The 15,133-nt window shown below is 37.9% G+C and overlaps 1 protein-coding gene across 2 annotated transcripts; it reads left to right on the plus strand.

Moving 5' to 3' along the window:
* The first annotated feature begins 69 nt into the window (after nt 1–69).
* On the plus strand, nt 70–12,376 carry LOC140943414 (alpha-enolase-like). 2 transcript variants are annotated; one of them, XM_073392498.1, is made up of 19 exons: nt 104–212; nt 1,805–1,946; nt 2,864–2,956; nt 3,352–3,447; nt 3,994–4,052; nt 4,389–4,458; nt 5,527–5,594; nt 6,048–6,189; nt 6,331–6,420; nt 6,715–6,771; nt 7,280–7,360; nt 8,365–8,429; nt 8,723–8,777; nt 9,280–9,364; nt 9,862–9,891; nt 10,065–10,151; nt 11,060–11,168; nt 11,647–11,705; nt 12,126–12,376. In XM_073392498.1, exons 2-19 carry the CDS (start codon nt 1,847–1,849, stop codon nt 12,190–12,192), a joined length of 1,413 nt encoding a protein of 470 aa, XP_073248599.1. In that variant the 5' UTR covers nt 104–212; nt 1,805–1,846; the 3' UTR covers nt 12,193–12,376. The 2 variants fall into 2 exon arrangements, with proteins under 2 accessions (XP_073248606.1, XP_073248599.1); XM_073392505.1 differs by lacking the exon at nt 1,805–1,946 and having other exon boundaries at nt 70–212.
* The last annotated feature ends 2,757 nt before the right edge of the window (nt 12,377–15,133 follow it).

The raw sequence follows: 15,133 nt of genomic DNA on the forward strand, positions 1-15,133 counted from the left end.
GGATGGTGGGAAATCGATTAGGATTGAAATATAACAGTGATTCTGATTGGTTACTTTTTTACCCTATCAGACGATCCTTTTCTGACCAATCGGATGCGGCGTGATATTTGCAGATCTGTGTTAGTTCGCTGACTTTCTTGATCTCTTCGATCTGCGGACGTTTCTCTGCGCTTTTGGTAGTGAGATCTCGGAATCTGGAGCTTCAGTAAACCGTAAGTTCATACTACGTTACTTTTGCTGTATTTACACATCAAAGAGTTCTAAATTTGGCGTGAAATGCAGTCAGAAGCATCTCTACAAGACGACTGCATTTGCTCGATTTCCTAATTCGAGACCGGAGAGTAGACGTTCTAAGCTCTTTACAAGAAAACGAGTTTGACATCTCTGAAGATCGCTAAATGATTCAAACTCTGGGTTTATTTTTCAGTAGGATGTTTTTTCTGCAGGACAAAGTTTAGAGAGATCTTTGTCACTAAAAGCTAGCTTACACGGATAAATGTGACTCGCAGCACGCACAACTGTGCCCCTTTTCCTGGATCAAATGTAATGAATTATTATTTACTTATCAGAATTGTATTTAATTTTTTCGTCACGAAAGATACGTGGCCCCAGGTTTCCTCTCGCTGTTAGGTTTTGTTTACTTTTTGCCGATCAAATGTTTATGAAGTTACCACACCCAATCTATACTAGGAGTTTTGAATTTGTTCTTACTAGGACCTGTTTTTGATAGAAACAGATCTCTGAGTAACTTTCTAAACTCAATTTTTTATCAGTTCTGAAAGCTTCTATTCAGAGCCCATTCACCTCTTATTTGTTCGGTTGTTTATTGCACCACATAACATTTTCGTCAGTTTTTTTTCTTAAAAAGGGGAAATTACATGACCTACCTGCAAACCCTGAATGAAAGTGAGAATTAAAATAGTTTCAGATTCTCTTAACTTTCACAAGTGGATTAGGCCAATGAAAGTTGTAAATTATTTCAGAACTCCTTTGCTTAGTTTGTTAGGTTTTAGAAAGGAGGTACGATGCAGATTGGGGTACATGTATGTGGAGGCTCCACCCATGATATGATACCAGTTCTTGTGGTGTCATGGTGGCTTTATGGTCAAAAGAACATTAATGTTTCTCTCTGTTTCTCTTGGAATATCTGCAAAAAAATGTCTAGACTTGCCACAAGTCAACCTCACAAATTTCAAAGCAAAAAAATTCGTAAAGCAAGCTGAGAGAGCAACAAAGTCACATTGATGAAGTACAAAAAGTCCTTCGTCCTACAGGCCACATTAAATCTATCCTCAGGTTAAACGAGAATTTCCTTTTTTTCTCTCCTATAAATAATATTATTAGGGCTAAATAACTCTGGACCCAACTAGGAAAAATACTGAGTTAACTTGTAATTGACTTTACCTACATTGTTTCAACTTGTCCAGGAAACCGGCCTTCGGTAATGAAAGCCTAAGGGCAAGGGCGCAAAATTTCTCTGTCTTTAAGGCTGTTTTTAGGTCTCTGGTGCCTGGTGCACAGGAAAAAATAATGGATTCCCATTTTTGGATATTTTAGGGTAGTTAAAGAATACCCATAAAAATCCCAAATTTGGCAAAGTGAGACAAGTCCCAACCAGGGAATTCCCAACCAAGTTCCCTGATTGGGACTTGTCTCACTCTTCCAAATTTGGGATTTTTGTGGGTATTTTTTAAATACCCTAAAATATCCAAAAATGGGAATCTGTTATGTTTTCCTGTGGTGTATGAAGTTAAATAAATCAACCATAATTCCACTTCTGAAAATAATTACTCTGTATATGCAGGATGTTTTGCTGGGGATACAAGTGTTTGTTGTGCTGAATGGAATGAAATTCCTAACGTCATCCCAGTCCCTGGCCAGGCGAATAACTTTTTCCTCTTGCCAGTTCAGGCGTTATTTCTCCACCTCCCCTGTCACTGCACAAGGTGATTTTTCAACTCCCGTTATTTGAAGACCGCGCCCCTTAAACCTGATTAACGTAGATCACCACGTACCAACTGCTGCATCTATTGTATAAGCCACACACTTTTCTGCTTAGATTGACTTAAATGTTATCTGTTATTGTAATTTCCTTATTTTGTAGTCATTGATTATTAATAAACAACTTCAGCAAATCCTCTGTTTTCTGACATTTCTGCTGCATGTTGTCATTGTTTTGAATTTTTCATTAAGTTTAAGTCTAAACTAAATTGTTAAAATAATGTTTCTCCCTTTCAAAACTAGAAAAAGTATATAAAATATTTTGGAAATTTACAGGGTATCAAGTGTGTCTTACAACTACTGTATCTTACAAAATCTTATTAATATTATCACCATTGAACTATAAAATGTACTGGTATTTGGCCACCTCCTTTCAGGGTTTTCACAAAGAATTCTAGTGGCAGGAGAAAGGTGTAACTTAACAGTAGATTATTGTGAAAGAGGCTCCATTTCTAAATAGAAAATAGTCATAGGCTATCGCACGTTAGCCGGGGAATGCTGTGTAGTAAGCAGAGAATGTCCCTTATTATGCAAAAATGAAAATCAGAACCTCTTCCCCATGTATTTGAAGGTTCTTCCGGGTTTAAGAAGGTTGTAATTTTCTGGGGTATATGTTACAGGTCAAAATTATATTCAGATTAAAATTTTTTGACCTGAGTTGATTCTCAATTTCCTTTGTTTCTAGCCCTATATTCATGAATAGCCCTAATTATTAGGGCTAGGAAACGATGAAAATTGAGAATCAACCTAGGTTAAAAAATTCTAAGCTAAATTTAATTTTGACCTCTAACATATATATACATGTAGGCATTCAAACTTTTATTTATTTATTTTTTAATATTTTTTTTGTTAATTTTCTTAGCAAATATGTCTGGTGTCAGCAAGATCCAAGCTCGTGAAATATTTGACAGTCGTGGAAATCCTACAGTGGAAGTTGATATCACAACTTCTAAGGGTGAGTAAGACATTGCTCAAACCCATGGAGGGGAGGAGGGGTAATCTCTTTTTTGGCCATAATGAGTGTGTTGCTGAACAGGGTATTGGTTTGGGAGAATCATAAGTCTTAAATGGGGTTTGCAATTCAAAGGTGGACAGACGGCAAATTGTTGTTGCTTGAAATATCTCTAAGAGGTTTTCTTTCTGACCAGATGTTTTGAGCGGGTTGTGAAGGTTTTTTCAGCAGTGCATGGTCTACATGCATGGTAACAGTCCAATGTTAGGCACCCACCCTCTCTTCAGGGAGGTAGCTGGCTAGTAACAAAATTGCTTTTATTGTCTGAACCAAAGGTGATTTTATCCCTACAGTTGCCATTGAGTAGATTTTTGACTGTATTTTTTTTTTATTTTCAGGCCTATATCGTGCTGCAGTTCCTTCTGGTGCATCCACTGGGATTTATGAAGCTTTGGAGCTCCGGGACAAGGATCCAAAACGATTTCTTGGCAAAGGTGATATTACATACAGTTTTTAATTATTTAACTCATCAACAAAGATTAGCAGGTGGGGGGGTGGGGGGCTGCTTGAGAGGCTGTTTTGGCCAAGAACTACAGCTGAGTGCAGCATAACCATGACATCCCTGTAAGGTGGTTCTGACTTTTGAGTCTGCAGTGGAAATCCCATAGTGTGATCATTTAAATAAAAGTTACTGAAGAGTACTCTCCTTTGGTGTTGTTTATTATTTTGTACAAGGTGTTTCTAACTTTTAAGTCATGAATCAAATCCTATGGAATGACCGTTCAAATGAAAGCCACTGAGTAGTAATTTCTTGTGGTTTGTTTATTTTGCTGTAGAAGGTAATTCTAACTTTTTGTCCTCCATATAAGTAAGCACTGTAAGTAAGTACTGCTTTTAAAACAAAAACTACCAAGAAGAATTTATTATTTGTTGTGTCAGCTATTTACAATGCTGACAAGCAAAAGTACTAGTTGTTTGCAAATTATAATAAAATATTTATTGTTAAATCAATAATGGAATTTATTATTGTTGCATTAAAGGTGTCTTGAAAGCAGTTGAGAATGTCAATAAAGTTATTGGACCTGCCTTGATTGAGAAGGTGCATGTAAACCATGTTCATATTGTACTGTTATAATCAAATAATTATTAATGTGTGGGGAATAGAATAAGTCTGTATTACTAAAGAGTCACATTGACTACTTGAACTCATGTCGTCCGGCGTGCATGGAATGTAATCCTATCTGGAGAGTTTTTTCCTGAGGCCTTCTGCAGAGAGTTGTATATAATGTAATAAGACATTGTCTAATTAATTTGAACCAAAAGTTTGATTAAAGTTAGCATTTGCCTGTAATTTTGATTGAAAAACGTGACAATTTCCCCATAAAGTTTAAGGCTTGGGATGACACACATTATTGATAGATTTGTTTTGTTTCAGAATATTGATGTAACTAAACAAGCTGAGGTTGACAAAATCATGTTGGAACTTGATGGGACTGAGAATAAATGTTAGTTAATGCCTTGAATCTTCTCTACAAAGTACACCATCTACCATTAATTTTGTAGTACTAGTATATTACGGCACTTTTCAAAAACACGCGAATTCTTAAGTTCAAAAGCCAACTGACATTTGTATTTTGCAATGCCATCAATCATCCTAGCAGACCTCTTAGGAAACAGAAGTTTAGAAGGTCATGGTTTGTGATCTGTGATTGGTGGATCTCGATCCACTTTGTGTGTTTCTACGTTTAAAGGTTCCTTGCTTGTGATCGTAATTATGATTGACAGCGGTGAAAAATGCAATATTACTGTGAAGGTGGCTTTTGAACTTCAGAGTTTGCATTTTTGAAAAGTGCAGTAGGATCTACTAAGTAAGTAGTCTCCCTCACAGCCGTTTTTAGTGTTGTCACGCAATGCTCCTCTGTGACGACACTAAAAGCGGCTGCAAGGGAGACTAGTAAGTTAGCTGCAAGATATGAATAATCTCTTGTCATTACCTAATAGCACAAGTTGCAAGTGTAATGGCTACTGTGGAACAAACCTCTGTCAGTACTGTTAGATTTTTTACAGTGGTACATCTTGGATGATTAATTGAAAAATAATAATTGAGTTCATGTAGGTGCCAACTACTTGAATGTGAAGTTTGGTTTAAATCCCCATGGTACACTGTACATTTTGTGATTTGTTCTACTGTATGATGAGTGAAAAATAAAAACATCTGAAATGCCATCTACAGCTCTCTTTATAACAAGCCTGTTTTAAGTAGCCATCAGTGGGCTCTTTTATCTGGCTACTGCAGTAAAATCAACTGGCTGGGAAAAGGAGTCAAACATAACAAAAAACAGGAAGATTTGTGTGATAAATGACTGGCAACTTTCCATGAGAGACTAGATACTTTAAACCTTAATGACAGCCTTGTATTAATAATAATAATAATAATAATAATAATAATAATGATAATGATGACGATGATGATGATGATGATAAATTATGCAAAATAAAAGACATTGACTATAACTGATTTGATAAGAAATGTGTGTTTACTCTTAAACATTATTTTGTTCTCTGTGTTCTAGCTAAACTTGGTGCCAATGCAATCCTTGGTGTCTCTCTTGCTGTTTGCAAAGCTGGAGCTGCTCATAAGGTGAAAACAACTTACATGTAACTGATCATTTCTGCATATGCCAACAACTCTGAAAACCAGGGGCTCCATTACGGTACTACTGATGGCCGGCAGATGTCGACCTTTTATTGGGAATTGCGAACAAATAATTAGCATACTGTAAAATTTGAGGGAAAGTGAAGAAAGTCAATGAGAATAAAATTATAATGTGTGGTATTTGAATAATGCATTTTCACCCTTTTAAATTTTTGTATTATTATTATTGTAATTATTATAAATTGCTGATAATTAGGTTTTATTAATTAGTTTCAAAGAAGGGAATTGATGATGTAATTTATAATCCTATTTTTAAGGCAAACCCACCAAGCATGAACAGTTCCTATCTCCATTTACAAATACCTCTGTAAAGTGGAGACTTGTCTCTGTGTGCACATCGGTGTCTGTACTAAGGAGGTTTACTAATTATTTTTTCAGGGAGTTCCGCTTTACAGACACATTGCAGACCTGGCTGGCAACAAGGAAGTCATTCTTCCAGTTCCAGCATTTAATGTCATCAATGGTGGAAGTCACGCAGGAAATAAACTTGCCATGCAGGAATTTATGCTGCTCCCAACTGGTAAGTGTTTCCAAATGCTTTGAACTTGTTCAAAGTAGTGCTTATTATGATTCCACAGTATTGATGGAAGCATTCAGCAGCAACTTAAGATAAAGTTGTGCATGAGTTGACCAAGTATGTTTTTTTATCTTTATTCAAAAGGTGCGAGTAGTTTCAGTGAGGCAATGAGGATGGGTGCAGAAATCTATCAGAACCTCAAGAGCGTAGTGAAGAAGAAATATGGAATTGATGGTATTTTTTATAAACTTATCTTGCTGTTATTCAGTTCCATCACTTTTCCTAAGAAAAGGGACTCCAGTACATGTGTATGAGGAACATTACGATCAAATGCGCTGGTTGCTAGCATAAAAAGGAATTTCTAAGTTTTCAAAGCAAGTTTACTTATCCATTAAATTTTGTTACTACTCCTGTACAAAAGGAACAACCTGAATTAACGTCAATTTATGATTTATAGGTGTTTGTGTTGACCATGATGTAACAGTTTAAGTCTTTGATCTCAGTGTTCTTTTTTTTCACTTTTTTCAGCTACCAATGTTGGTGACGAGGGAGGTTTTGCCCCTAACATCCAGGACAACAGGGAAGGTTAGAGGCTATAACATACTTCATAGTCTTAGATATCCCAAATTAGAAACAATCTTGTTATTTGACATTTTTATGTCCACTTCACACATGGATTTCAAACATGGATCACTATTATTTCAAAGACTAATCATTCATATTTACCCTGCTGAATTTCTTTTACTTTTACAACTTTGTGAGCTTGAGTTTTCCTTGAATTTACAAAACAATGCGGAAAACTACACTTACAACTGGAAAGTGAATTAAAAGGAAAAGGCTATGTCACAGCACAGGACAGTGGAACCTGGATATGAGAAAGTGGCAAGAGACTGGCAAAATTTGTTCACTATATTAAACAAGGTTTTATTATATCGAGGTTCGTTTTCATATGTTTTGTATGTTCTATTATTGTTCGTTATACCAAGGACTTAAACTTGAAAGGACTTCGTTATACGGAGGTTCATCCACTGTACTACCACATGGGAAAAAATGTTATTAATAATTTTGTATGGCACGTAAATTAACTTTGCAGGACTGGAGTTATTGAAGATTGCTATTGCAAATGCAGGCTATACCGATAAGATTAAAATTGGCATGGATGTTGCTGCCTCTGGTATGACTTTACCTTGTCTTGATGATTGACTTATTATGAATAATAATTATTATTTTGACCTTAGCTGTTGCTAAATATGGCTAGAATACAATTCTTCAAGAATCATGTTAGATATACTAATGTCAATCTTTGAATAAATTTCTTTATTATTTGTTTATGTTGGTCAATACTATTAGCGAAATCCCGCGAAATTCCCAAAAAAACGCGAAATACCGCGAAATCCGCCAGAAATATTTCCAAATACATGTCGGCAAAACATATTTAATACTTATCTTGGCTATTAGACCGGTTTTATTCACCCCCAACGTCCAAATTTAGCTTGAAACTTCGTCACTGCAACGAGTAAACAACGTCCCAAAACTACCAGGCATTTTTAGATGAACGTTGCGAAAAACTGGGCACTAACCATAATGTTAATGGCTTTAACATTCACTCATTTCTGGAGCGAACTGTTGCTGAAAGAGCAAATGATTATCCCTATTTAAAAAAACGTTCACCAACGTTGGTCATATCGATGCAAAATTGATCGATTTTAGCGAAATTTGCCAAAAAAAACCAGTGAAATCGGCTGTTTTTTCTGATTGTTTCTTGGCGAAGTTTCCCCCCGAAATTTCCCTGAAATCGGCTGATTTTCCTAAAAATTTGCCTCTGAAAATCCTTCGAAAATTGACTTTTTCCGCTAAAATCCCGCGAAATGGGCGGATTTTTCTGCGAATTTTGACTTTACTCCCGCGAAAATCGCCCGAAATCGGCCGATTGTTCTGCGAATTTTGACTTTTTTCCCGCGAAAATCCCGTGAAATCGGCCGATTTTTCTGCAAATTTGCCCCTGAAAATCCCGCAAAATTTTGCTTTTTTTTCCGCGAAATATCAGAAGCCCTGTATTAGCCTTTCTTGCTACCCTACAATTTGCGTGAAAATAAAGTTCATGTCTGTATGTATATGCTTTCTATATGTTTTTGTTGAGTATAATTGGGGAAATGTTGTTTCAATTTTGTTTAATAGAATTCTACAAAGAAGGAAAGTATGATCTGGACTTCAAGAATCCAAACTCAGATCCTTCAAAATGGGTAAGAACTTCATCAAAATTTGTTTTGCTTGAAACAGGGTCAGAATTAGCCAAATCTGGCTTGTGCTGCAAGTTAAATACATCATTGACTCCAAAGAATTTCTTCAGAAGTAAGTTTGACTTCACCCTAGAATCCAGACATTAATCCTGGAAATGTGTGGCAATTATATCTTGGAAAAACACAAGCTGGCTGTTTAATGTAGTTAAGATCTATTTAAAATCTTCTGACCTGTATTTTCTCAGTGTTAAAACATGTCACTGAGGAAAGGTATGCTGATGCTTTGGTATTTTCAGATTTCTGGTGATCAGTTGGCTGCAATGTATGAAGGATTCATCGCTGATTATCCAGGCAAGACTTGTGTTCTTTTAACGTAAAAAAAATTATTTTTGTTCATTCTCGAGCTCAGCACGGAGAAGGTGGCTGATGGCAAAAGCACTTTAGGAACAGCAGTGGTTTTCTTGTGTCACTGCAGAATTTACAAGTAACTTCTGGTTTGAACTTCTTGGATACCCAAACGTGTTCACATAAACAGAAATACAAAAAATAATAATAATATGAATACTGGTATATGTGTTTGGTTTTACCAGGAAGTATTTACTGGTACCTAAGTTAATTTACACTCCACTAATCAATATATAGTGAATTGCTATTTTCATTTAAAAAGAAATACTCTAAAATATCCCACGCATTTTTGCTTGCATTGTTACTGAATTGCATTCAACTCTGTCCAAAAGACACCATTTTTAAGATGGACAGTGATGATGGTGGAGGCTGGTCCCTGAGGGTGTCTTTTTTGGAGAGAGATGACTGTAGCAAGTAAATTAAATATCCCACTTTCCTTTCCTTTCAGTGGTGTCTATTGAAGATGCCTTTGACCAAGATGACTGGGCCAATTGGACAGCCTTGACACAGAAGGTGTCCATCCAGATTGTTGGGTAAGGGCTTTCTGCCTTGCAACAGCCTCCCCTCCTCCCCCTCCCCCACCCTCTCCTCTACCCTACCCCCTTGAGTTTGCAAGAAGGATGATTTGTGAAAACCCTTTAAGGAACCATCCCTTTTGACTGGCTTTCTCTGTAAACCAAATTACATGCACAAGGGTTGGGAGGGAGGGGAGAGAAAGAGATACATGGGAGGATGGAATGCAAAATTTGCCAGAGCATGAGATTGTCGTGGTCAAATTAACATTGCTTTAAAGTCCTGAGTCAGGCATTAGGATTTAGGATTAGGATTTTTTAAGTTTTGTTTAAGGCACCCTTTAATCACAGGGTAGAGGTAACTGTTACATTATGCATCTTTTGTGTAGGGAATATTTGATTAAAAATAGGTAGTAATTAACAGTGTCTGTGAGCATGCTTAATTGGCCCTTCTTCAACCAAACTACTTGTCTTGGACATGAAACTTAGTTTTGTCTTTCTTTCCTTGTTCTTTTCAGAGATGACCTCACTGTTACAAACCCAAAACGGTGAGTTTAAGTTAAGTAACTATAAAATGAAAATCCATTCGTATGGTACAATAATGATACAAGGGAAGTTGATGCATTTTGAGGCAAGCTTCGTGGTGTTCTTTACAACAATAAATAATTGTGCCATATTTGAGTTATTATCTGTTTCAAGAATATCCTTTTTCTTTTCGTAGCATCAAAATGGCCGTTGAGAAAAAAGCCTGTAACTGTCTTTTGCTGAAAGTGAATCAGATTGGCTCAGTCACAGAATCCATTGAAGCGTAAGTGTGAGATATCAGTAATTAATTCTGAATAGACTATCGGTATCCTTGTTTTGTACTTATTACATTTAAGGTGCAAGAGTATTGCACTCTTATGTAGCGACATAAGCAGCAGATACAACAGCGATGCAATTATAATATGAACACAGTGATGTAATCAGATTTGGAGGTGTATAACGTGTTGTAAAAGAAAGTCTGGATGTGTTGATAAAATTTTCCCTAAAAGTTAATGTCAAGTTAAGAACTTAAATTTACACTGTTTTCCAGTTCTGTTTTCATTTATTTTTACAGTTGTTGTTTGTGTCTAGCCTTAATTTCATGCAATTTAAGCTGAAATGGCAGCAAGCCATCTTGGGACTTGTGGAAATTCTGAATATAACTTATTTGAGGTACCTTGGGTCCTAGTTTAGGAAGCAAGGATTGGCAAGCGAGAACTTCGAAACTATGTATTTTTCGTGTGGCTTAACTAAAAACACTTGCTTCTGTAAGAAAGTTTTCAAAAGGAATCATGCCCTTGATCGAAACCAATAGGGAAAAACTCACTGAGCGATTCGACAATTACCACAAGGGTCAGTTGACTATAGTGTGAGTGTGTAGCTGAATCAGTACTTATTTTAAACCGTTTGAATTCGTGCGTTTATGTATTCTGCCCACACGCTCACACACAACCACCTTAACCGGCGTACGAAAATTGAGACGCCTAGCCGTTCAAAGGTCGTTTTAAACAGAGTTAGAATATTGAACGGTGATGTGTCAAAATTTGTCCTGTGTTGTAGACAAATGTGTTTAAATGCGATATGCCTCGCGGGCAAATTGGGACACCTGTGTCAGACAGAAAATAAAGTATCTTTCTCCAAAACAACCTTGTATCTTTACAGCTGTTAATGTTTGTTTGTTTGTGTTATCAGATGTAAACTGGCACAGAGCAATGGCTGGGGTGTGATGGTTAGTCACCGTAGTGGAGAAACAGAAGATACCACCATTGCTGATTTGGTGGTAGGACTGTGTGCTGGTCAGGTACGATAAGATTTTGAAAATTTTTCTCCAACAGAACCAATGCTTAAGAAATATTAGTTTTGTGCTACCTGTAAATGCTTCAAATGCGCTTCTCTTTAACATTTATCATTGTTTTTTATTTATTTATTTATTCCACGTTCCCAAGGAGTTATACCCTGCGTCGAAGGCTTCATTTCCGCGGTGTGATTTGTATGAAAATACCCACCCGTGTTTATAACGCCTTACTCGGTTCATTGATTGTGCTCAATGGAGTCGCTTCCTCTGTGATTGGCTGAAAAATTTCACGCCAATTTGTAGACCAATCAACAGTAAGAACAAGCGGTGACTTACGTACATTTTCCCACGCTTGAGCCGACTATATGTAGTTGTATTTAGATCTGATTGGTTTATTCGATTGTCTGGACGTATCGTGATTGGCCAAGATTAGCGTGATGGCCCTCAAATGAAGACTTTTCGCAATGTTTTTTTTTTGTTTTAGATCAAAACTGGAGCTCCCTGCAGATCTGAACGTTTGGCGAAATACAACCAGCTCCTCAGGTGACTGCATTTACCAATAAAAATATGTTGTTTAAAATAATATTGCCTAATTACGGTAGGTATAGTGTTCGAGTTTCTTCAGAGATATTGTTCTGAAGTGTGGACATTCAAATGGATATAAGCTATTGGGCAGTACTTTCCTGCGCTGCTGTTAATATTTCTATAACATGTGCGTTAAGCGTGAGATCAGGATAGCTGGATATTGGCCAAAATATTTTTTGCGTTTTTCTGGACGAGACAAAGTCGGGGTCAATAAAAACGCCAAAAACAACAGGAACGAGAACTGTTACTCTTAATGAAAGCAACTAAACGAAACTAGTTACTGCTTGGAAATAACGTCTATTATTCTCTTAATAGATCGGATTTTCCTTATAAATTTGTTTTAGCTAAAATCTTATTGTACTATTTTTTGTTCCGCAGAATTGAGGAAGAGCTGGGTGCTAACGCTAAGTTTGCAGGGGAGAAGTTCCGACGCCCACTGGAGTAAACAGACAGAACTCCAAACTACTAACTCAGCTCCTAAAACCTATCAGTTCAACGAAGTTAACGGGCCCGACATATGGCAAGCATCTTTTGTTGCAACGGTTCTAGGTTTTATCACTTCCAGGCATCTGTTGATTTAATGCTGTAGAATGAAAAGGTGTGAATAAATCATGAATTTAAAAAAATATGACCCGGTGTTTTTAGGCTGTCGTAATTCTCTGGAAGTTTGTGAGATGAAATATACTCCGGGGGGAGGGGGTACTCCTGGGAATCCTTGTTGGAGTGCCCGCCCGGTTCTCCAAATCCTGGCCCCATTTAATTTCAGACCAAAAAATGTCACTTTCCACACCCATTTTCAGAACTGGCCTCTAAAATCCATACCCGTTTTCAGACCTGGCCTCAGAAATACATAGCCAGAAATTATGTCGTCCTTAGTTAGATAATAACGCCAACAAAAAGATGTCTTAAAATCTTTCTGAATTTGCATATTACTCTTTCCTTCTTATTCGTTTGGAATTGAAACGAAAATACGTTCATACACCTCCGTAGTTCCCTCGAAACCCATGCCCGACCAAAATGGCCAAAAGCCATACCCGTTTTCAGGCCGAAACGGTGCAAAAACGATAACCTTTGTGGCGCCACAAACCTATATGGCTTGTATAAGTGAGTACCCCACTCCCTCCCAAAGAATGCACTGCGCCACTTCCTTCAGACTATTGTGGCCAGGTTGCGTATCCCGGAGGAAACGTCGTATGTTGGGTTGAGTTTGTCGTTGGTTCAAATGGCCCTCCTCTAGCTAGCCTGCGTAGCTTGCGAAATTGTTTCTGCGCCTTTGAGAGTTTTGGCGGCGAAGGCACCATTCTCGCGTCTTTACCCACGACTTCGCAGCCCCTCATCCAAAACTTTCCTGCCTTGCGCGAACGACCCCGCCGGCTACGCAGGCTATCCTCTATCCTGTGAAAACAGCCGGCATTTCGCGACACCTCACTGGTTTCCCTGCGAAATGACGTCTGAGAATCCATACTGATGACGTGTCATTACCCAGATCTGCATAGCTCTTCTGATTGGCTGACGCAAATTTTCAACTAATCTGGGTTATTGACGCGTCATCAGTATTATCACTTGATTCTCTCGGTTGAGATGACACCATATGGCAATGGATCGTCAGCAAATAGCCTGACTAAGGATTTTAAGTTGTCAGACAGATCGTCGACTAAGAGGAGAAATAGTAGTGGCCCTAAACTTTACCTTGCGGAAACCCTGATGTCAATGGTGAAGGGATGGAGAATTTGCCATCACAGAGAACAGACCTTGAGTTCGGTTCGTAAAGAATGATTCAAACCAATTACTCACGAGACTACGAACACCATAAAATCTGTAACTTTCCTAAGAGACGTTTGCGAGCGACCTTATCGAAAGCTGAAAATCGAGCATGACTTTCCATCTTGAATAGCCTTTGTCACATCGTCAATCGTCAAAATCAATACTGGATGTGTTACCGTATATTGTTTTGCTCATAAGGCCATGTTGCAGTTCAGTTTTGTTGCAAATGTTTTATCGCGTTGCTGTGGACAGTATGTTCGAGATCTTGAGTCGCTTTGCATGTTAGCGAGATAGGTCTATAATTCGCAGGATTTAAGTTGTCTCCGCTCTTATGCACACCGCATTCTTGATTTCGGGGGGAAGGGCGGTTTGCTTATCCATTTTATTCTGTTGAAGGATCGTAGGTCTATGTGTTTTTGGATCAGCAATGGATAAAATAACGTCTCTAAATTTTGTGATCATAAGCTCTACGTTTCTTGGACGTCACTCTTGCTAAAGCCAACCTTTTTAATGACGTCAATGACTATTTCATTCAATCTTCAGCCCACCTGATAGCGAACCTCCGCCTCCTGGCCTACATCCTATTGTTCCCATCAGGAACGAGTTACCAGTTGTTCAGTTCACTTTCTACTACTAGTCCAAAAATACTTCTTTCTTAAACTGATCAGTTCTTTTGGTAATCTCGTACCCAGATCTCCCACAGCCAAGGGAAAGGAAACAGAGTGAGATCGGGGTACGAGATTATTCTTTGGGTATTGTCTTTAGGAAATTGGACAAGAAATCAGACAAGAAATCGCGAAAAAAGCGGACAAAAGATCGGACAAGAAATCAGACATGAGATGGAACAAAAGATCGGACAATACATTGGACATGAAAATTCAGACAAGCTAGAAATCGGACATGAGATCAGACAAAAGATCGAACAAGAAATTGGTCATGAAAATCAGACAAAGAATCGGACGAAAAATTGGACATGAACAGAAGCCTATCAAATCGGACATGAAATCGGACAAAAAAAATCGGACAAGAAATCGGACAAAAAAATCGGACTGAAAATCGTACGAACGATTGGTTAAGAAATCGGACATGAAAAAGGACATAAAAATCGGACATGAAATCGGACAAAAATCGGAGGAAAGGTTGGACATGAAATCGGACAAGAAATCGAAGAACAAATCGGACAGGAAATCGGACAAAAAATCGGACGAAAGATCGGATAAGAAATCGGACATGAAATCAGACATGAAAATGGGACCAGAAATCGGACAAAAACATCGGACGAAAGATCGGGCAAGAATTCGGACAAGAACTCGAATCTGAAACTTGGGCCATATGATGTAACTGCTGGATTTTTAAAAGAACTTGCTGATGACATTGCAGCCCCACTTACCTTGTTATTCAGCCAATCACTCTCCGATGGAATAAAATTTTCCCGATTAGCTGGAAGGCCAACCTTATCCCTGTTCATAAGTCAGGTTCCAACAACATTGCGTCTGACTAGACGCATTGCACAACTTTCAATTCTGTCTAAGGTGCTGGAGAAATGTGGCTTAGAATTTGTAATCATGTTAACCCAGTCTACCCAGTCCTAAATACTCTCCAACATGGCTTCCGACCCAATA

Source organism: Porites lutea, chromosome 1, assembly GCF_958299795.1.
Source record: "Porites lutea chromosome 1, jaPorLute2.1, whole genome shotgun sequence".
NCBI classification, from domain to species: Eukaryota; Metazoa; Cnidaria; class Anthozoa; order Scleractinia; family Poritidae; genus Porites; species Porites lutea.